Below are 22643 nucleotides of genomic sequence, written 5' to 3'. Positions count from 1 at the left end.
CCGTGCCTCCTGGGAGTGGTAGTTCCACTTCCCGAAGGCGGCGGGAAAACCGAAGCGCATGCGCGTGAACCACACCGCCCTTCCTGGAGACGGGCGCGTGGCGGCGTGACTCGCTTTAAAACCCCGCCCTATTTTTTTTTTCCCGGCACCCCTCGCTCTATCGTAGGAACGCGCGGATTGGAGGCTGTCTCTTTCACGTGGTGTCCGCCGTCCAATCAAGCTGTTCATCTGGGCGCCGTGCCCTTCCGCTGTCCCGCAGCTCTGCAAAATGGCGGCGTGCAGAGGGCGGCGGCTGCTGTGGCACGGCCGTTGCTGGTTCTCGCAGGACCCCGCCGCTCCGCCGCCGCCCGCTCCCGCCCCGCTCTACCCCCCCATCGTGGCGTCCCACACGGCGAAGAGCAAGGCGGCCAGGCGGCGCCGCCTGGAGCTCTTCTATCAGAAGGTGCACGAGGCTGCCACTATCGAGGAAAAGCTGCGGCTCTACGGGAAGCTGCAGCGGCCCAAGTACATGGTTTACCCGCAGACCTTCGCCCTCAACGCCGACCGCTGGTACCGGAGCTTCACCAAGACCGCCTTCGTGCCGGGGCTGCCGCCCAGAGCGCCGCCGGCGGTCGAGAAAGCACCGGGGCCCGGGGCGGGGGCTGTGGAGGCCTTGGAGCAGGGAACGGCAGCGGCCGGGCCTGCGGCATCGGGGGCTGCGGAGGCCATGGAGCCGCGAGCGGCGGCACCTGGGGCCGCGACAGCGACGGAGCCCGCTGCCGAAGCGGCGGCAGAGCTGGGCCTGGGCGCGCTGCGTGACCTCGCGTGCGACGCTCTCCTGCAGGAGAGCTTCTATCAGAACAAGAAGCGGCCGTTCCTCTACCGTGACCAGGACCACACACCCGCGCCTTTCCTCACGCAGCTTGTTTCCTCCCTTGCTGCCTTTCTGTGCAAGCACAACCCGCTGTTGGCTGCCTCCTCTCTGGGTGCGGAGTGGGGGTTGGTGGTGGGAGAGGGATGCGGGCTTCCTGGGCAGGGCTGTGAACTCTGCAGGAGTGTCACAGGTGCAGTGTATTGAGCATTGGTATTGATCTCATCGCTGCTGTCCTGTACGGTTTATTGCTTTGTTGCTGGGTTTAAAATACAAGTATGTGATCTCTGTTTGCCTCTGCTCCTTTGTTCTGTTTCAGACCTAAATCCTGAGGTTAACTATTACTGGCATCATGGTGAGGAAGTTGTTGTTCATGGACATCGAAAAGGTAGAGTCGATCCTGTGCGATTTCAGATAGATGATAAGCCGCACCTCCAGATCCGTGTACCAAAGCAGCTTCCAGAGGTGTGACTATTTTCAACAGCTAGTTAATAATGTGTATTTTCATTTACATTTCTGTTGCTGAAGCTGTGCAGTAGTATGTGGTGCAGCATGTGCAAGACCTGGTTAATCAATTACATAGTATATTTCTGTGTCTTACCACTCTTATGGCTTGCAGTGTAAATAAATGTTGTGTAGTTATTGAGAAAGCCTTCTGAACTTAATATTGATCATTCTTGTGCTTTAAATACATTGTTACCATTAGCTAGTTGTTTTTAAGTTTTATGGTTGCCAGTACGTGGAGTCAGAAATAAGGAATGTGATGAGGAAGGTCATTTTATCAGTGAAGGAGAATAAATAAGATGATGAGAAAAATGAAAATGAAAGAATGAGAGCAGGTATCTAGTAACAGAGCTTAACAGTTGATTTTTGAAATTCTGAGTATTATGGAAGGTGATTCAGTATTCTGACACTTTTCCTTTATGTTCACAGAGTGCTAATTATGTAGCCTGTAAGGATCTATTACTCCCTTTCCATCACACTTAAAACTGTGCTCCGCTTTCTGTAAATTATTTGTAAAACTCTTTGCCTACATGATTGCATAGTTTGCTTAGGTATTACTGTCAAATGTTTCAATACACACAGCTTTTTAGACAAGTATTTGTGCCAGAACTGATACAAATATGTGATGTAGGAAGTATAGCTGCTTGCTATAGCACCTGCATTTGTGGTTGATTGCTGCCTGTACTGCCAGTGCAGCCAAGTCCCACTAATGCTAATAAATGGAATCAGTTAAATGCTGTAATTCTGACAAGATTTTCTGAGAATAAACTCATTAATAAATAGTAGGAACACACAAGCTTGTGTGGCTTCAGCAGTTACAGTGATTACATCGTTAGTTTTTAAATATTAATGGATATGTTTTGTGATACAGTGTTATGCATGGACACCTATGCTTTTTAATTTACCTAGCACCCCTTGAAATGTTTCATAATGAACGGCAGTGAGAATAAGTTCACTCTTCTGCTTCGAGTTAGTTTGACTGCTGCTAGAACTATTTTTGTATATGTTGTTGGTACTATTTCATACAAGAGTATTTGAATTTTACAGAAAATTCAGATATGAACATAACATGAATGTACTAGCATTTTCTTTAAGGCATGAAGTTCTGTTGCAAAAATATTTTCAGTAAGTTATATATAGTGTCTGTAGGCAGGAATTTCACCTTGTTGTGCTTGACCAGAAAACTCTGTATTCTTCCTGATATCAGAAACATGGGTTATGTAATGGCTGTTTTCTTCTGTTTTCTTTAAGATTGTGCCACTGGAGTCAGATCTTGGAGATGTTCCTGTTATTGATCACAAACCATCCAAACTGCCATTGTTCAAAAAACAGTATGAAAACAAGGTATTTATAGGTAAGAGTTCTTGGTCATGAAATGTTAGCTGCTTTTTTCTATGTAAAAAAAACAAAACAAAACAACAGTCTCTCCCAAAAACATTCCACCTGACCTTTTACCTTCTTTCAGTAGAGAGAGAGCTATCTATTTATATATTGATATTATGATGTATGACAATACATATTACTATATAATATACTATACAAATACTATATATATACTAAATATTATATATACTATATAATATACTATACAAATCTCAATAGATAGAGCCATATGTAATGAGGAATAGCATCTTCTTGTACATATTGTACTTTGTTTCAGGATTTGTTTAAAGGAGTTGAGTTGAATAGAAATTCATCAGAAAAACTTGCTTTGTATTGGTACATATCCTTCAGAGATATTTTATTATGTGAACTTTTGCAATTGGGCAAGCACTCAGTTCTCACTAAAGGAAGAATGTCAACATTTGTGTAGATTTATCGTAGAGGTTTTAATTTCTGAGATTTGGGCTTTGATGGTGAAGAATTGTGGATTGTTTGTTTGTTTTGGATTATAAAGAGCATTCTCTTACTCAGTTGTAATTTCTTTTTTCTTTTGGTGGACACAGGATCAAAGGTAGCAGATCCATGCTGCTATGGCCACACCCAGTGTCATCTCATTCCTGATAAACTGAATAGGCAGAGATTTAAAGTAGCAAATCTTGAGGATCAGATTGAAGTTGTTTATCGAGCTAATGGTATTGCAAGTCTCTTTGCTTGGACAGCAGCACAAGCAATGTATCAAGGTAAGACAATCACTGTGGTATTTTATTCCTGTTTGTATGAAAACAAACAGAAAAGGCATCTGAGAATACATGGATGGATAGATGAATTTTCTGCTTACTTCTTTCTCCAGAAAGCATTTTGCATTTTTTGTCCTCTGAGATGCTGCTAATCTAAAAAACATGTATAGTAACAATATAAAAATAAGAGACTGACCTCCTGTACCTGCTACAATAGAGGTAGCACATTGTTATTTGGCACTTCATACACAATAATCTTTCTATAATCTTTCTCTGCTGTGGGTTTTTTTTTTTTTTTTTTTAGGATTCTATTATGAAGAATTATACAGTTAGTATTTTGGAGAATAAATGTCGTTAGTGTAATAGTAATTTCACTTTGAAATTTTATGCTGTTCAAGAAACTGAAGCTGAAATTAAGATCTCTTTCAAATTCTTGCCAGGTAGTTTGAAGCATTCAAGTACTCTTTCACTGTGCTTTACTTGCCATCTGCTGTTGGCAAGAGTGAAAATGAGAAGTACCGAAGAATCAATTAATAATAGTTATTTGCAGCTCACTTCTTGATTTGAAATAAAGAGAGGAGCCCTTCGAAATTTTTTCCTTGAAGAAGGAAAAAAAAATATCTTAAACAGGAACATTTCATTACAGGTTTTTTGTCAGTTGGTGATTCTTCTGTCAAATACTGGTAGTGTGTTCAAGTTGAATTTGAACCTCTCCCTGAAAATCTTTTGAATTGTGATCTGCTGTTCTAGTGAAAGAAGGTTTCTTACTCTCAGATACTCCATTAATGAAACTGAGAAGAGTGAGGGAATGATGGAAAGAAATGTCCTGAGTCTGTTGAGGAAGGGGAAGTAAAGAGATGAAGAGTGAAGAAAACATGTTAGTTCTTGGCTTCGCAGTTGCCAATATTATATGTTCCAGTATGCAAATATGATATTTAGTACCATGTTTACATAAGGAAAGCTGTCTTCTGTTGGAAGTATGATGTGCTCAGTACATTCAGCATGACATTCACGATACTGTATTCATATTTTAACACTGAGCCAGAGAAGTAGGGAAGAACTTAACTCATGTAAATATAATTCAGTTAGTATTACTAAAAGATACGTGTAGTTTGTAGGTTCGATTGTGAGGCAATGTGTTGAATATCTTTCAAAAATGTCACCTTGTGTGCTGGCAGATAGACATAACTATGCAACAGCATTTTTGACTGCTGATTTGCAATAGATTATTTAAAGTATTAATTCATATTGTCATAACATTCTTGATGTTGTCTGAGAAGTTTATAAAATTATACGTATACATGCATGCTTCTATTTTGAACAACTGTTCGTTGCTCTGTGAACTGTGGAATAGGCAAGCCATTTCCACTCAGATCATTTGCAGGCCTTGGATGTGTTAATAACATACATAGGGAACTTCAGAAAGTCACTTGGTTTTAAATATTCAGCTTGTGTTAACGTTGTGATTGGTGTCCAGGTCTTAAATGGAGCTATATACAGAACCCAGTTATGCTAGTATGTCTCTGGTATCTCTGATCTTGGAAAAAGTTTTAACTAGTGGCTGTGTTTTATCTTTTTAGTTTCAGGTACTCTTTTTCTGTATTTCAGAAGTAGGATTTAGATGTGTATGCTATGACAACTGAACCCTATAACCAGTGCTTTTTATTTTTTGATAGGATTCTGGAATGAAGCAGATGTGACTCGTCCTTTTGTATCACAGGCTGTAGTGACAGATGGAAAATATTTTGCTTTCTTTTGTTACCAGTTAAATACTTTAGCATTAACTGCAGAAACAATTCAGAAAAACTCTCGGAAGAATATCTGCTGGGGAACCGACAGTACGCCATTATATGATATTGTTGAAGATGGTAGTGTGAAAGGCTTTAATGATGAAGTTCTGCTTCAGTTGGTTGGTTTTCTCTTAAATAGACCAAAAGAGTTATAAATCATTAAACTATATTCCTGTTCATGTACCTGAACTTCATTGTAACTCTGAAACATGGGCTAGAATATGCCTTGTTCTTAGCCAAATATGTCTAGCAAATACAGTATACAAACTTCATTATGTTTGAGACTTATTTCTTACTTTTAAATGTATTATACTGTACAATGAAAAAATGTCTAGAATACATTTGTCTCTTGTACAACTACTATTAAAAGAATATTGTATCAAAGTCACACAAATACCTTCTTTCAACAGATCTATACTTCTGTGTAGAACCACTGTAGCAAAATATGAGTTTATTCAATTGACTGGTTACTTTAGCTATTAACTTCTGTCTTGGTGTTCAGGACCAGTGGAAATTTGCTAATTTGTGCCTGGGGGGGAAAAAAAAAAAAAGCTCTTCAGTGCTTACTCATTTAAAGAATAACTGAACTTAGAATAAGAAGTGTTTCTTAAGAGTGAATGATTGGCACTTAGGTACACATCAAGTGAAATTTTAGGTATTTATCAGGAAGTAGTACAAACATGATGAAACCTGCTTCCCTACAAAGATCCTGTTAGGAACATGCATATGCATCATAATGCTGTCACCTCAAGAAATGCAGAGGACTTGCACATTATTTGGAATCTGTTTTCCCTTTAGCTTGAGCTATCCTTGAATGCTTTTTTTTTAATTTACCAAGGCTCGAGTATTACTAATTCAGATTACTGCTGAACTTTGGAATCAAAACGTGCTTATTCCACGCTAGAAAGGAACATGAAATGTTGGGTAGGCATATTGATATTAAAGAATGACTTGGGGCCTAGTTGAAAAGTAGTGGTGGATGGAGATTGATTTCTGGTGTAATGAAAGGATGACGCAGAATTTCAGCTATAATAGAACATGCTCTTAAAAGGGAGGTTTTCCTCTGTGCAGCTTTACTAGTGGTTGAAATATTTCTGTAAATGCGTAACCTTGTAGAAGAGCACAGTGTTGGAGAGCAGGCAGAAGGGAAGGCTTAGGATTAGCTGGGCTGTTAAGTGATTGCAAAAGGGCAAGTTGACCTTTCTGCAGCTCTCAGAGGGCAAGCTCTCTTCCTCCAAGCTCTCACTGGAAGAGCAGTGGGTGGCACTGTTTTACCTTCTATCAAAAAAAAAAAAAGTAAATACTTTCTTCCTTGCTTTTTGGTACTCTCTGGAAAAGTTTAGACATCACAGAATTGCAGGGGCTGGAGGGGGAGACCTCAAGAGATCACTGAGTCTGACCTTCGTGCTAAAGCAAATAGATTGCAATAGGTCACACAGGTAGGCATGCAGCCAGGTCTTGAACATCTGCATAGCAGGAGACTCCACAAACTCTGGGCAACCTGCTACAGTGCTCTGTCTCCCTTACTGTAAATAAGTTATTCTGCATGTTCGTATGGAACTTCTATGTTCAAGGTTTAGGCAGTTTCTTCTTATCCTATCGCTATGCACTGCCAAGAAGAGCCTGGCCTCATCCATTTGTCTCCTACTTCCCTGTAGATACTTAAAAACATTAATCAGATTCCCCTCTCAGTCTTTTCCCCATGCTGAACAGACCCAGGTTACTCAGCCTTTCCTCATGTGGGATATGCTTCAGGCCTTTAATCATCTATGTGGTCCTCCTCTGGACTCCTAGGAGATCCCTCTCTTTTTTGAACTGGACGCAATGTTCTAAATGTTTTGAACTGGACAACAGAGCAGAGTACAGGAAGAGGATCACCTTCCTTGACCACCTGGACACACCTGAGGGTGCACCCTAGGAGACCATTGGCCCTGGCCATAAGGACACCCCAGCACTTCTCTGCAGAGCTCCTTTCCAGCAGGTAAGTCTCTACCTAAGCAGTGCTGATGTATGTAATTATTCCTCCCTAGGTGCAAGACTCTACACTTGCTCTTATTAAATCTTGTCAGATTCCTCCCTGCTGAACTCTCCAGTCTGTCCAGGTCTTGTTGAATGGTAGCACAGCTTTCAGGTGTGTCAGCCACACCTCACAGCTCTTGCTGAAGGTGGGCTCTATCCCTTCATCCATGTCATTGATGAAGATGTTGAACAAAGTAAGACATGGTACCAACCGCCAGGGAACACAGCTAGCTATGGACTTCCCACCTGATTCTGTGTCGCTGATGAGCTCTGCCAGTCAACCAGTTCTCAAACCATCTCACCATCCTCTTGTCTATCCCATATGCAGCGCTGCAGGCTTGGAGCTGAGTGACTGGATGACTGTGAAGAGGAAAGGGATCTGGGAGTGTTGGTTGACGTTTGGCTGAACATGACCTGACAGTGTGCCTAGGTGGCCAAGAGGGCTAATGGCATCCTGGCCTGCATTAAAAATAGTGTGGCCAGCAAGAGCAGAGAGGTAATCATCCCTCTATGCTCAGCACTGGTGAGGCCACATCTTGAGTACTGTGTTCAGTTTCTACAAGAAAGACACTGAGGCCCTGGAACGTGTCCAGAGAAGGGCAACAAAACTGATGAGGAGTCTGGAGCACAAATCTTATGAGGAGCAGCTGAGGGAGCTGGGATTGTTTAGTCTGGAGAAGAGGAGGCTCACGGGAGACCTCACTGCACTCTTCAACTTCCTAAAGGGAGGTTGTGATGAGGAGGGGTTTAGCCTCTTCTCCCAGACAACAAACAGGGACGGAGAAAATGGCTGCAAGTTGTGCCACAGGAGGTTTAGATTAGACATAAGGAAGAACTTTCTCAGAGAGTGGTCAGGCACTGGAATGGCCTGCCCAGGGAGGTGGTGGAGTTGCCATCCCTGACAATGTTCAAGGAGCATCTCGATGAGGAGCTATGAGATACGGTTTAGCAGCTAGTGAGTAGTAATGATGATGGGAGGATGGTTGGGCTAGATGATCTTGTAGGTCCTTTCCAACCTTGTGATTCTATGATATTTTTCTAACTTTCATGACAAAGAATATGGTGCTGAAGTCAAGGTACACAACATCCATGCTTTCCCCATCTACGCAGCCAGTGATGACATCATAGTAGGCTATCAGGTAAAGCATGATTTCTCCTTGGTGAATCTACGTTGACTACTCCTGATAACCTTCTTCTCTTCCAATTTCTTGGAGATGGCATCCAGAACAAGCTGTTTCATCACCTTTCCAGGGATGGAGGTGAGGCGGACTGGCGTGTAATTTCCTGGATCCTCCTTCTTGCCCTTTTTGAAGACTGGAGTGGACACTGGCTATCCTCCAATCTTCAGGCATCTCTCCCATTTGCCAGGGCCTTTCAGAAGTGATAAAGAGCAGTTCAGGAATCACCTCTGCCAGCTCTCTCAGCACATGTGGTTCCATCCCATTGGACCCCATGGATTTGTGGGCATTGATTTTGGCTACATGCTCCCTGACCAGATCCACTTCAACCAACAGAATGTCTTCCTTTAACCAGAATCTCTCTCCTAACTTCAGAGACTGGGATTCCTGAGGTCTAGTCTTAGCAGTAAAGAAGCAAAAAAGACATTCAGCATTCTCAGCGTCCCCTGTTACCAAGGCATCCACCTCATTTAGTAGGGGAGTCACATTTTCTCTAGTCTTCATTTTACTCTTGACATACTTAAAAAAAAAAACAACCCTTTCTTGTTATCCTTTACCTCATTTGCAAGTTTTAATTCCAAGAGGGCCTTAATCTTTCTTGTTGCATCTTCACAAGTTCTTACAATATTCCTATATTCTTCCCAAGTGGACAAGTCTGTTTCACAGACATTTTCACATTTCACGGACCTTCTTTCCTTTCATCCAGTTCATCCATGAGTTCCTTGCTCATCCAGGCAGGCCTCTTGCCACCTTTTCCTGAATTTCTTACTCTTAGGGATGCAAACATCATAATGTATGCAGTTTTCTACAGCAATCTTTTATCTTGTACTCAGTTATTCAGGGTGTTTAATACCTCTGTAAAATGATAAAATTATTTTTTTAACTGTATGATTACTAAAATCTTTGAAGTGGAAAACTTAGAAGCTGCAGCATACCTTTCTTGAGCTTTGTTCAACAGAAACCTTCTGTGATGCTTCTGCTTTCAATCCTATGGGACTAGTGCTCTGTATCACTCTTACTTTGTTATCGCTGTTTAACATAACACAAAGAAAGGCAATTCAAAGAAGATAGGATGGAAATCTACAAGCTTTGGATCCTTTTTCCTGTATTAATTTCTGCTCAGGCTTGTTCAAGAAGATCACAAAGGACCATAAGGCAGAATCTAAAAATAGGAGTTGGTTTTACATAAGCAAATATTTCTTTTTCTAGCACTGAACTATTTTGTTTAAAACTTGGTGTTACCTTCAAGTATGAAATGGTGTTTGTACTGTTATTTTGGATTATGGAACTGCAAGTTGTGACTTGGAATTAAACTACTTAAACAGCATCTCAAAGTGGAAACAAGAAGATGGAAGGACTCTGGGACCCTCTTGTATCTATAAAAGGTTATGCTGCACCAAGCTGTTGAGGTGGGTATGTTTCTTCTCAAGTGGGAGAAGTAGCTTCAGTGCTAACAGTACCTGCATAGTCATGCGGAATTCTCTCATGATGTCATGATTACTTGGGTTTTCTCTCATTGTTCTTTTTTTCTCAGAAGCAAATAAAAGTCATATCTATTCTGAAGAATAATTGTGAGGTTTCTCCCAAGGAAAGTGCAACTACTGAAGTCAGCTGTTTCTGGGAAAGCCTATTGTGAACTTGGCCTACTGGCTCTGTAGAGGATGTACACGTGGGAAAAGCAATGAATTAGGCAGTTTGTTGAAAATGTGCCATCCTTAATCAGTGATGTAACTGTAATGATCTTATACAATTTAATTACCTTACAACTTAACAAACTTCTTATTGTCCTTGACCTCCCTCACTAGATTTAATTTGTAGTGGGCCTTAGCCTTCCTCGTTGCATCTCTGCATGACAGTGTTCCTATATTTTTCCTATGTGGCCAAATACCTTTTCCATATTCTGTAGAATTTCTTTTTCCATTTGAGTTTTTTTTGTGAACTTCTTGCTGCTTCATGTTTTCCTGCCTTACTTCTTACTCTTATGAGTGCACCAATCTTGAGCTTGGAAGAAGTGGTACTTAAATGTCAGCCAAAATTCTTGGGACCCCCTCCCTTACCTTCTGATGCTCTAACTCTTGGGATATTTCCAAATACATTCTTAAAGAGGTCAGTGTTGGCTCTTCTGAATCACAGAGTTGCAATTCTTATTGCCTTATTTCTTTCATGCAATATCCTGAACTCTGCATTAAAGCCTGCAGTCAACCTTCACATCCTCAACCAGTCCTTCACAAGGTCCATTAGCACACCTCTTCTAGTTGGCTCCTTGTGCACCTGCATCAGATAGTTATATTCAATGCACTTCAGGAACCACCTCATCAACTTCCTCACTCTAATCAAGTGGTCCATAGTAAAAGCCAACAACAAGGTAACCTATATGAACTGGGGCGACCTCACTGTGGCCTTCCAATACTAACAGGAGCTTATAATCAGGGAGGAGACAGAACTTTATACCATCTGATAGTGAAAAGACAATGGGGAACAATTTAAAACTAAAAGAGGGGAGATTTAGGTTAGATATTAGGGGGAAATTCTTTGCTCAAGAATGTGATGAAGTGCTAGAACAGGTTGCCCAGAAATGTTGTGGATGCCCCAACTCTGGAGATGTTCAGGGCCGGGCTGGACAGGGCACTGGGCAACCTGATGTAATGGCTTGTAACCTTGCCTGTAGATTTGATACTACATGATCGTTAGGGTCTTTTTCCAAATCAACACCCTCTACGATTCTATGTTATAAACCTCACTACATACTCCTTCAGGAGCAGGAATTTAGAATGAATGGGAAAGACAGCTTTTATTTATCTTGACAGCTGTTATTTATCTTGAATCCAAAATGGAAGAAGGCAGTTCAATTCTTGGAGCTGTATTTAAAGATGACTGCTATTTATGTGAGGTTAACAATTGTTTCCACAACTTTTGAAGATTATCTGGTCCTGTCAAATTCACTTGGGTGAGAAAGGGACCACTGTAACTTCCTTGAATGCCATCCTTTTTGGAAAGCCTGTGAGGAATGGCTCTGTCTTCGAAGTTTTGTTTGCAGCACTTGACTGTACTTAACTCTAGAGAACTAGAGGTCACAACCACTCTGGATCTTCTCTGTCTAGGTGGTGTGGTAAACTCATGAGATATTTCTGGTGTTGGCAAGGCATACTCGATAATCTGAGTAATGTCCTAGTAGAAGAAACTAAGCAGCAGAAGCAGTGAACTGTGAGGCTCTTTCCAAAAAATGATGACAATGAATTCTCCAAATAGCCTCAATATATGTGAAAGATGGAAAAGTCACAGTTTCCAGTATTGCACTCTTCTATGAGAGCAAACAATCGGGTGCAGCTGCATTTCATAGCAGATTTATTCTTTCTTAGCAGAATAAATCAAAGCTTCCACATCCACCAAATTTACTTCTTTTCTTTGACTTGGGATCAGATGAAAGTGAAGTTAATAATTAAAATCTGGAGACTATTGGGCTCTGGCTGATACGTTTCTGTGGCATATTATAGATATGATGAGTTTTAGTCAGTTAGGGAAGACCAACCCTTCATGCTTCAGTATCCCAAAGTGAGCCAAAAATAAGATGTAATGGATTTTTATTTCAGGATGATGTAATTTCCAAACCTGACGAGCGGATATGACATTTATAATCAGTATTAGATTCTGTATGACAAGTTTACAACCTTTTTTAAAGTCTTCAAAAAAGGCAAAGAGGTAGAAGAACACTTGGAAAGATTTTTACTTCTTTGAAGTACAAAGTGCTACTTAACCTCTGCTGCTGGAAATATAAAGATTGTTCTATAGGAAAGACAGTTTTACACTATCTGCTCAACTGTGTTGATCTGTAACTATTTGCAATCATTCTTAATCTTTTCCCTCCCTGTTTATTTTTTTATATTTTATTTAATTTATTCTGATTGGTTTCTGCATAATTTGATAGTTATATCTTTAACTGAAATATTAAGTCAACATTCAGTATTATTTCTTGGTCTTTTAATAACTGTTTGAAATACACTGTACTGACCTACATCTTATCCTGCCATAGATCTTTTTTGTATCACCTCTCTCATTCCTACTAAGCCATGCTCCATGTCATTTGTGGGTGAAATCTTTTGTAAAGAAAGAAATAAAAAGTTGATACCACAATGCCTGCAGGAAAGGAGATCTTGCTTCCATTTATTTCCTTTTTTTAATATTTCTTTAAACTGTAATCAAGTAAGTACAATTTACTGCTGCCAAGGAACCTGATACATGATCATTTTCACTGTTGGCTTCTAACACAAGAATTGGCAGTCTCCGCTGCAAATATGCATGCTTCTGTCAGTCACACATCCCAGAGCAGATTTAAATTTCAGCCTTGAATTTCAGCATCTAGGGGCTCTATTTCTGTTTTTAGCAGCAATTTCTACACCAGCAAATTTTTCTAGGTAATTGAAAGCGATTAAGAGTTGGAATTTTAAAACCCAAGTTTTGGCACTGTTTAAGCTGGAGAATAGAAAGCTCAGGAAGTATCTTATCAATGTGTGTACTACTTCTCTCAGTAGTGTCGTATTTTGCAAACTGCCAGGCCAAGTAGGTTTTAAAAATACTACCCTTGCAACTTCATAATTTTAGAAGTAATGTAGGTAGGTGCATTTTGCTTGCATTTTGCTTCTGTTTGTGTTTTCACTTGGTTGACATTAGCTGAATATGGCTGCATTATTTCTGGTCATGTTTTTTCCTCATTTCTGTTAGCTGGGACTAAAAAAGCTAGATAACAAATGTAGAGATTTGGTAAAAATATAATGACTGAACTTGTTCACTGTGGTTTTTTTGTTTTTGTTTTTAAGACCTACAGAAGTATTCCTCTAGTATGAGGTATATCTTGTGCTAACAATGGAAGATTAAAGGATATACCAAAGACTGCTTAACTAGTAAACTTTCATGAAGGCCACTAAAATGAATTTGAAGCTAAAACCGGGTAGTTTTTTTTTGAATACTGGAACCCCCAAAAGCAATATAGAATCAGAATTGCTAGAATTGGAAGGGACCTTGGAGGTCATCCAGTCCAGCTCCCCTGAAATGTACAGGATTGTTTACAGATAGATTAGGTTGCTCAGAACCTGGTTGCACCTGACCTTGAATATCTCCAGAGATGTGGCATCCACCACACCTCTGGGCAACTATTCCAGTGCTTCACCACCCTTACTGTAAACAACTTCTTCCTTATTGTCATGGAATTATCTCTAGATCTGAGCCCGTGACAGGGGCACAAGCCCAGAAGGAGACAAAACAGAATTTACTAAATCCAACAAAATGAAACAAACTGAGAGAGAAAAGTGTGTCCAAAATACGAGGTCTTGTGCTAGTACACTGCAGGGGAAGCACATGCTTTTCTCCCCGGCAAACTGAGAGAGCTCAAGTCAGCAAGAGGAGAGCAGCAGCCGCACCGCCAGCAGCTCTGCCTTTCTTCCTCTGCGTGCCAAGAAATCCAAGAATGCCACTCCTCCCCTCCAAGAACCCAAAATGCTCCCCAAAAAGGCAGTCACTGAACCAGAACATTAACTCTCTAACTCCCACTGTTTTACATGATGTTCTGATGTGGAATACTGACAACAAAAATCACAAAACCGCAACACTTATCTACAGTCAAAGTCTCTTTTTTTTTTTTTTTTTTCAGTTTGAAACAATTTCTCCTTGTCCTGTCACAGTGGATCCTGCAAAAGAGACTGTCCTCTTTCTTATAGGCCCCCTATAGATACTGAAAGGCCAATATCAGGTCCCCCTGTTGAAGCTTTCTCTTCTCCCGACTGAATAGCCCCAGCACTCTCAGCCAGTCCTTGTGAGTCTGTATGTAGAAATTTGAATAAAAAATGGGTAGCAGGACTGGATTTATTTTAGAGCCAATATTGACTTCTTCAAGGATGTATCTGGAGGTATGCCGAAGGTTAGAGGACTGGAAGACAAGAGTACCCAGGAGAGCTGGCTGACATTTAAGTACCACTTCTTCCAAGCTCAAGTTATTGCATCCCCAAGAGTAAGAAATCAGGAGCTCATGGAAAAATTCAAGTGGAAGAAGAAAGTCTACAGAGCGTGGAAAGAGGTTTGGCCCTTGAGAGGCATACAGGAACGTTGTCAGGGCATGCAGAGATGCAGCAAGGAAGACTATGGCCAGAAATTAGAGAGCTGAGATCAGCAGTTCAGTATAGTTTTAGGCCTGTAACTAGTTGGTTCCCCAGGGATTGGTACTGGATCTGGTGTTGTTTAACATCTTCATCAGTCACCTGGATGAAGGGATAGAATGCACTCTCAACAAATTTTTTGGTGATACAAGCTGAGCGGAATGGCTAACGGACCAGTAGTCTTTGCTTCCATTCAGTAAGACCTGGACAAATTTGAGAGTTGAGTGGAGACGAACCTGATGAGGTTTAACAGAGGCAAGTGCAGAATCCTACTCTTGAGAAGGAATAACTGTGTACGTCAGCACAGGTTAACAGCTGAACTGCTGGAGAGGACCTCTGCAGAAAAAGACCTGGGGGTCCTGGTAGACAACAGTTGGCCATGAGCCAGCAGTGTGCCCTTGTGGCCCAAGAAGGCCAATGGTATCCTGGTGTGCATTAAAAGGAGTGTGGCCAGCAGGTCGAGGAAGGTTATCTTCTTTCTGTACTCTGCCCTGCTGAGGCCACATTTGGAGGACAGAGTCTAGTTCTGGACTCCTCAGTTCAAGAAAGACGGGTTACTTCTAGAGAGAGTCCAATGGAGGGTCACGAAGATTGTCAAGGGCCTGGAGCATCTTCAATATTAGTGAAGGCTGAGAGACCTGGGACTATTCAGCCTGGGGAAAAGAAGGCTGAAGGAGCATCTTATCAGTACTTACACATATCTAATGTCCAATAGTTAAGTGGATGGGACCTGGCTCTTTTCAGTGGTGCTCAGCATCAGGACAAGGGCAATGGGCACAAACTGGAATACAGAAAATTCCGTAAGAACATGAGGGAAAAACTTCTTTACAGGTTGCCCAGAGAGGTTGTGGAGTCTCTGCCCCTGGAGATATTAGAAAATCACCTGGAAGATTTTCTGTGTAACCTATTCTAGAAAACCTGCAGGGCTGTTGGACTAGATGATCTCCACAGGTCCCTTTCAATCCCTACAATTCTGTGATTCTATGATTTTTTTTTTTCCACTCTTTTCTTGTGGTCTCAGTGTGATCATCCATGTTTATACATTAATTCAGGATGGTCATTTTTTTTCTTGATTTATAGCTGCAAGTATTTTCAGCAGAAGAGTCTACTTTTACATCCTCATATATTGGTAGACTACTGATACTGAGAATGGAGTTAAAGTTGTACGTTGAAGTGTTCATCCCAAAGTTCATTTCGCAGCTGATTTTGCTTTGAGCTTCCTATAAGTTCAGCAATTCCTTACATTACAGCTCTGACACACCCAATTGTTTTCTCTCTCCTGGAAGCTGACAGCAGGCATGGTGACTCAGCCTTTGTTTCTGTATATGAATGTTCTGTAGATAAGCATAAGTATCAAATACAAGCATTTCCTGAATGCTCCTCACAACTACAGTAGCAAGATGCCCTTTATCAAGAGATAGTATTTCACCTGTGTGAATATCTGACTAATAAAGATGCTCTTAAGAAGCTCATGTCAGATATGTTATTTTTGTTCTCTCTCTCCGAGAAATCCTCTGTGAATACACAAACAGACCTTGCCATGAAAAATATTCAAATTGATAAAGAAAGCAAAGAGAGATAGAGGGAAGTGGGAGCTGTAATGCCTGTTTAGAGCAATTATTCAAGATCATAAAGAGAAATTGATATGGATAACTCTTTGGTAGGAGAATAAGATTTCAGTGTTTATCTAGGTCTCCACAAGGGATTTTGACTATTAGATGACTATTTGATTGTATCTTTTTGAAAACAATAAGTCTTAATTTGACAATTTTTTCTTCCTAGCATGTTATTCCTGCTGAATGTCATTTTGGACTGAGAAATTTTTTTAAAAATATAATTAAATATTTATGTACTTGTACTAGATAGATTCCAGTTAGAAGTTTTGAAGGATCTAAACATGCCCAAATTACATTAATTCTAAGGGAATTTGAATTTAGGTTTCTAAGATGCATAGGTATCTTGATGATTTTTTAATGTACTTCTAAAGGTGCTTGCCCACCTTTTGAAAAAGCTCAGTAGATTTCATTGCAATACAAATCTACTAAGTTAAGTATTCTGCTCTGCTCAGACTAGACAGTACACAATTTCTGAAGCACACTGCTTTTTTCTTTGGTAAAGAGCTGAATTATCACATGGCTGGATTGCACTGAGGAGACATTAAACAAAATCAACATAATGACAACATGTTTGGATGTTCGCCCTCTTTGGGGACATATCTAGCGGGCTTTTCTGAAAATGTCATATGTGCACAAAGAATTATGGTTCAAATAAAGCAACTATATTTTTGTTGCAAACCATTGGATTGGACTATGGCATTCCCCTGAATCTGTGGACAGCTGGAAGCAATTGGAACTGAAGTTTAAATGTCAAGTGTGATATTGCCATTTTACCTTCTGTATTAAAACATTTGGGAAAGGGCAGGGTGGGCTGAAACACCTCACTGAGCACAAGTTGAGCCAAATAATGTAAGGAAATAATTGAGGAAGCATAAGTCTTCTTATCTTCTAACAGAAACTTTTTTGCTAGGTGAATTAAAAGTGAATTGCAAATCTTCAAACTGTAAACAGACGTGTCCTCACAAGAGAGGACAGATTATAGTAAAAAATGATGACTTTGCAAATAGTAGCTGAAGGGATTAAAATAATGCAAGCCGTCGCTGTACTGGTTTCAGAATTATATTTAATTGGTATTAACACTGAATAACCACAATGAAGCTCTCTGGGCTTGCAATGATACATACTAGGGAGAAGACTGAATGAAAGAGAGGCATATACACATGAGTCAAGCAAGCACTGAAGCTCTTGGATTCTGTGAATAGAGAGGAAGGTATGGGAGGGGAGCCTGTAGGCAAAGGACTGGGAGCCCTTCTGAGGCTTTCCAGCCTTCTGGAGTTTCTTACCAGTCACCCACCGTTGAGACTCCCAGACTCTTCATCAGGAACCTGCAGGTGGCTCTGATCTGTGCCTCTGGGATTTCAGATCCAGCAGTGAATCTTACCAGAGGCTGGATTAGTTATGACACCTGAGGCTCATAAATATTGCTGGGGATTCTTATGTGTCCCTTGCTTTTAAGGTACTTTCACAATAGAAAATGTAGGTGTCCAGATTTTGTTGCTAAAGAAGAATTATGAAATAGTTAATGCAGAATAGACTTACACTGCCTAATGGGAACACTGACTAAAGCACAGTCATCATATATAATGTCTTCATCTCTTTTGAAGGCCTGGGTCTCCCAGTACAGGAAGGACATGGAGCTCTTGGAGCCGATCCAGAGAAGGGCCTCTAAGATGATTAGAGGACTAAAGCACTTCTCCTCTGAGGAAAGGTTGAGGGAACTGGGCTTGTTTAGCCTGGAAAAGAGAAGGCTCTACAGGGACCTCAATCTGGCCTTCCAATATTTGAAAGGAGCGTATAAACAGGAGGGGAAATGACTGTTTACATGGGTAAATAGTGATAGGACAAAGGGGAATGGTTTTAAACCTGAGACAGGGGAGGTTTAGGTTAGATATTAGGAGGAAGTTTTTCACACAGGGGTTGGTGACACACTGGAACAGGTTGCCCAAGGAGGCTGTGGATGCCCCATCCCTGGAGGCATTCAAGGCCAGGTAGGATGTGACTCTGGGCAGCCTGGTCTAGTGGCTGGTGACCCTGCACATAGCAGGGGGTTGAAACTCGATGATCTTTGTTGTCCTTCTCAACCCAGGCCATTCTACGATTCTATGATTCTGTGAAGTCAGTGGAGAAAGACTCACCACTGAGGAAGAATTCAGGCCTGCCAAGGAGTAGTATAACAAAGTCTTTGTTACTGCAGATTGAAAGACAATAGTGATACTGAGATCTAGTGCTTCTCTTCCAATGATTGTAGCTTTGATTCTATCCTATAGGTCTTAGATCTTGAACTGCTGTGACAGTTGAGATGTAATGGCATGAGGCATAGCTGCTGTATGGATCTTTCTGAACTAAAAACTCACTGCTTTTTGAAAAGGAGACTGGAATTTGTCATCAAAGTGGTTTCCTCCAGGGATTAATACATGCATCTCTGTATCCCTCAGAACACCAAGTACTGTAATATGAAGATGATGTGACATTCTTAAAAAGCATTAATAGTATATGATTGGAATATTTTTTTCTTGGTCTTAAACAGCAGAAATAGTATTTAAAGGAGGGCTATAAGAAATAAAGGAACAGGCTTTTTAGCCAGGGTTTGTTGTTTGTAACAAGACAAGGGGAAATGGTTTCAAACTATAAGGGGGTCAATTTAGATTGGATGGAAGGAAGAAGTTTTATACAGTAAGGGTGGAGAGGCACTGGAACAGGTTGCTCAGGGAAGTGGTAGATGCCCCATTTCTGGAGATATTCAAGGTCAGGCAGGACCAGGCTCTGAGCAACCTGATCTAGCTGTAGACATCCCTGTATATTTCATGCCTCTAATTTTATACTTTCTTTGATGTTCCACTTTTTCCCTCGTCAGACTTTAATAATATCTAGGAGAATGGGAATGTAGCACTATGGCAAACTGAAAACTTTCAATCATGCTTTGGAAGGAGGCCACTGAATTTCATTAGGGAAAGTCAAGGGAATTTATAAGTACGTTTGATGCTCTAAAATAAATGTACTTAGTTCCTGTCTACAGAAATCTAGCATTTAATTTGAACCAGTTTTGAGGTAACTGGTTTTAAAATATCCTTTAATGTTGCATTTATTGTTTCCTATGGGAACAGAATGGTTATAATGATAGATAATGTGGCTGTCAGAGGGGAGGAGTCATCACAGGAAGAGAAAAGGGGAGAGAGAGAAAGCAAAGAGGCAGAGTACAGTACTGGAGCTAAATTCTAGCGGGATGCAATGTTGAAATAAGTGATGGAAGATTTAAAAGAGCCTCACAATACTTCATGGAGCTTCTACCACTACATTTTAGTGACTTGTTACCATTTCATAATCATTTTCTTGGTGTTGCTTAGAGTTAACTTCAACACTTTCTCTCATTGTTTAAATCTGACGGGGATTCGTCACTGTGATGCATGGGAAAGGGTAATGCCTTTTTAACTCAGGTACTGCCCTTTATGCCATTTGAATGGAGGAAGCAGTTTGGATGTGACTTTCAGATGTTAACGTCATAGAAGCAAAGACATTCTCTGAGCAAAAAGAATGATTATCCTTCAAATAAAGACCCACTCACACTCATTTCACTGTCTTCTGGGGGAAAAGAAAATCAAGCCTAAAATGGAATAGGGAAATGCTTTGAGTACTGCAAAAAGCAGTAAGGAGCTGGTTTGCAGATGGATCTTAACATTATGTTCCTTATTTTGCTGTCACTTCTTTTTCTCTGGGAAGCCATACTGAAATGCTTCTGGTGCAGTTAATGGAATACAAATTGCAGTCTCAGTTACCTGGTTACACTCTGCTGAAGCTTTTGCTAAAAGAAAAATTGTAATATCCTAGCTGCTGTATTATGCTGTATGTGATTGCATGAAGCCTAATAGTTACTGAATTCTGATAGCTGAAAAAATTCTACAGGTGAGGAAGTACAGCCTGTAGCCAGAAATGCCAGCGTAGATGAGATTTTTGTACATAGAAGTGTGAGAATTCACAATAAAATTGAAAATAAAGAGCAGAACTGAGAATTCTAAACTAGTAAGAAGGGGCAAAATAAAGTCTATGACAATATACTGGCAAGAATGCAGAACTATTTAATTCCATAATTTATCAGCAAATTTGCTGATGATACGAAGTTGGGAGGATTGGCTGACACACCCGAAGGCTGTGCTGCCATTCAGCGAGACCTGGACAGGCTGGAGAGCTGGGCAGTAAGAAACTAGATGAGGTTTAACAAAAGCAAGTGTAGAGTCTTGCACCTCGGGAGGAATAATTGCATGCACCGGTACAGGTTGGGGGATGACCTGCTGGAGAGGAGCTCTGCGGAGAGGGACCTGGGTGTCCTGGTGGACGACAGGTTGGCCATGAGCCAGCAGTGTGCCCTTGTGGCCAAAAAGGCCTGTGGCATTCTGGAGTGCATTAAAAAGAGTGTGGCCAGCAGGTCGAGGGAGGTGATCCTCCTCCTCTACTCTGCCCTGGTAAGGCCTCATCTGGAGTACTGTGTCCAGTTCTGGGCTCCTCAGTACAAAAAAGACAGGGATCTCTTGGAAAGAGCCCAGCAGAGAGCCACAAAGATGGTGAAGGGCCTGGAGCATCTCCCCTGTGAAGAAAGGCTAAGTGATCTGGGTCTGTTTAGCCTTGAGAAGAGAAGACTGAGAGGAGACCTGATCCAGGTCTATAAGTATCTAAGGTGTGGGGGGCAAAGTGGCAAGGCCAGACTGTTTTCAGCAGTGTGCGGAGACAGGACAAGGGGAAATGGCCAGAAGCTGGAGCATAGGAAGTTCCGCACCAATGTGCGCAAGAACTTCTTTACGGTGAGGGTGACGGAGCACTGGAACAGGCTGCCCAGGGAGGTTGTGGAGTCTCCTTCTCTGGAGATATTCAAGACCTGCCTGGATGCCTACTTGTGTGACCTGGTGTAGGGAGCCTGCTTTGGCAGGGGGGTTGGACTCGATGATCTCTGGAGGTCCCTTCCAACCCCTACGATTCTGTGATTCTGTGAACTTGATGATCCTTGGGGTCTCTTCCAACCCAAGCCACTCTGTGATTCTGTAATTATTTTTACAAATCAAAATATAAAAAATATTGGATAAAAAATTGTATTGGGAGAGCTAATTAGTAACAGACAAAACTGGACAGGTAATTCAAGATTGAATGACTTCTGAGTTCTGGCCTGAACAAATAATTGCTGAACCAGTTTCTCATCAGATTTGAGTGGAAGCTCTGTTCACAATTTTATATACTCGTATTTTCAAAGGGGATTGCTTTGGAGACCAAGAGTTGGTCTGTGTTTATGATTATAGAGATGGCTGCTGGTTACAGTGGTACAGGGAATAAAGTATCCATTTAGTATTCACGATTATTTCTGGCTACTGAAAAACAGGATGTTGATGCTCTGAGTCTGCACAAAATCAAACAAAACTAGAACAGAAACTTAAGGAAAATAATAATAAATCAATGATAGCCAATAGCAGTTTGAAATTTGGTTCCATTTTTCTTGAACATTAACATATTCTGTCATGAGGTGTTTAGAAGTGTGGGCTAGAATAAGAATTTAATGGAATAAAACTTAACCCTGCTTTGAACAAGAGGTGTTGGATTAGATGACCTCCAGATGTCACATCTTACCTGAATCCTTCCATGCTTCTGAAAAGGTAGGAGAGGAATGCAGTGCTAAATTACTACTCTCATGAGTGAGACCACCATCATTTTACATCTCAGTCACTGTAGTCTGAGAAAAATGCCATTTTTTGAATTATTTTATGTTTCTTATGAGCTCATATGGGGTATACATTATGATTTCCCAATGTTCCTAATGTGTCTGTTTTTATATAAGGTATGCAGAGCTGTAAAGTCTTGACAGTGAATTTAGGATAAATACGTTTTATTAATATTTGAGCTTGAATAATTGCTATTTTACTCTCTGAAGTCTTGAAAATTTTAACAGAAGCTGACCTCTTCAATATGTGTTTGGGGTAAACATCATTCCTATTTAAATGAAGTTTTAGTCACCCACTCAGGAAAGAAAACTAATCTGGTCTGATTTAGACAGTCAGTCACGCAAAGGGCACACAGGCAACAACACTGTCCAAAATATACATTCTAAAAACAGCCCCACATACTGAAATCATTTGGGATCGGCTTTCAGATGTTTCATAAGCAAAACCAAGGTTTAACTTCACCGAATGAATGCTTCACAATGAATAATGCACCCAGCTGTAGCAGTAAATGCCATTTGCTCAACTGCTTAACTGTTCATCCTTTTGACCAAGGTTTATGGTGGTGTGAAATGAAGCTTAACTTTGCAAATATGGAATGTATAGTAAAATTATCCCCTTTTGTGAAATTAGAAGGAATAAGCTTCTGATGGGTGTTTATGTACTGTGCTAGCAGATTATAAAAGATTAAAAGGAAATTTTAATGAAGTGAAAAGCAGCCCTT

General features: G+C 40.8%; 1 protein-coding gene and 1 long non-coding RNA gene across 2 annotated transcripts; one reads left to right on the top strand and one right to left on the bottom strand.

Moving 5' to 3' along the window:
- The first annotated feature begins 211 nt into the window (after positions 1-211).
- On the top strand, positions 212-5648 carry MRPS30 (mitochondrial ribosomal protein S30). The gene is made up of 5 exons (XM_031609116.2): positions 212-965; positions 1170-1315; positions 2606-2708; positions 3301-3477; positions 5151-5648. The coding sequence occupies exons 1-5, from the start codon at positions 269-271 to the stop codon at positions 5417-5419; spliced, it is 1392 nt and encodes a 463-aa protein (XP_031464976.2). The 5' UTR covers positions 212-268; the 3' UTR covers positions 5420-5648.
- Positions 5649-5729: 81 nt separating this feature from the next.
- LOC149913109 (uncharacterized) lies at positions 5730-8515 on the bottom strand. The gene is made up of 3 exons (XR_016461925.1): positions 8300-8515; positions 7530-7643; positions 5730-5793 (listed from the first exon to the last, which is right to left on the bottom strand). It is a non-coding gene; the product is annotated as an uncharacterized LOC149913109 (long non-coding RNA).
- Between the last annotated feature and the right edge of the window lie 14128 nt (positions 8516-22643).

Source organism: Phasianus colchicus, chromosome Z (genome assembly GCF_987193195.1).
Source record: "Phasianus colchicus chromosome Z, bPhaCol1.hap1.1, whole genome shotgun sequence".
NCBI classification, from domain to species: domain Eukaryota; kingdom Metazoa; phylum Chordata; class Aves; order Galliformes; family Phasianidae; genus Phasianus; species Phasianus colchicus.
Note: the sequence above shows the minus strand (reverse complement) of the source record. Positions and strands in the feature narration are given on the sequence as shown.

Excerpts from the sequence above, each read along its gene's own strand:
- MRPS30 (XM_031609116.2), top strand. The coding sequence starts at position 269 with ATGGCGGCGTGCAGAGGGCGGCGGCTGCTGTGGCACGGCCGTTGCTGG. Across the intron at positions 966-1,169 it reads GTTGGCTGCCTCCTCTCTGG|ACCTAAATCCTGAGGTTAAC; the intron begins GTGCGGAGTGGG and ends GTTCTGTTTCAG. Across the intron at positions 1,316-2,605 it reads TACCAAAGCAGCTTCCAGAG|ATTGTGCCACTGGAGTCAGA; the intron begins GTGTGACTATTT and ends GTTTTCTTTAAG.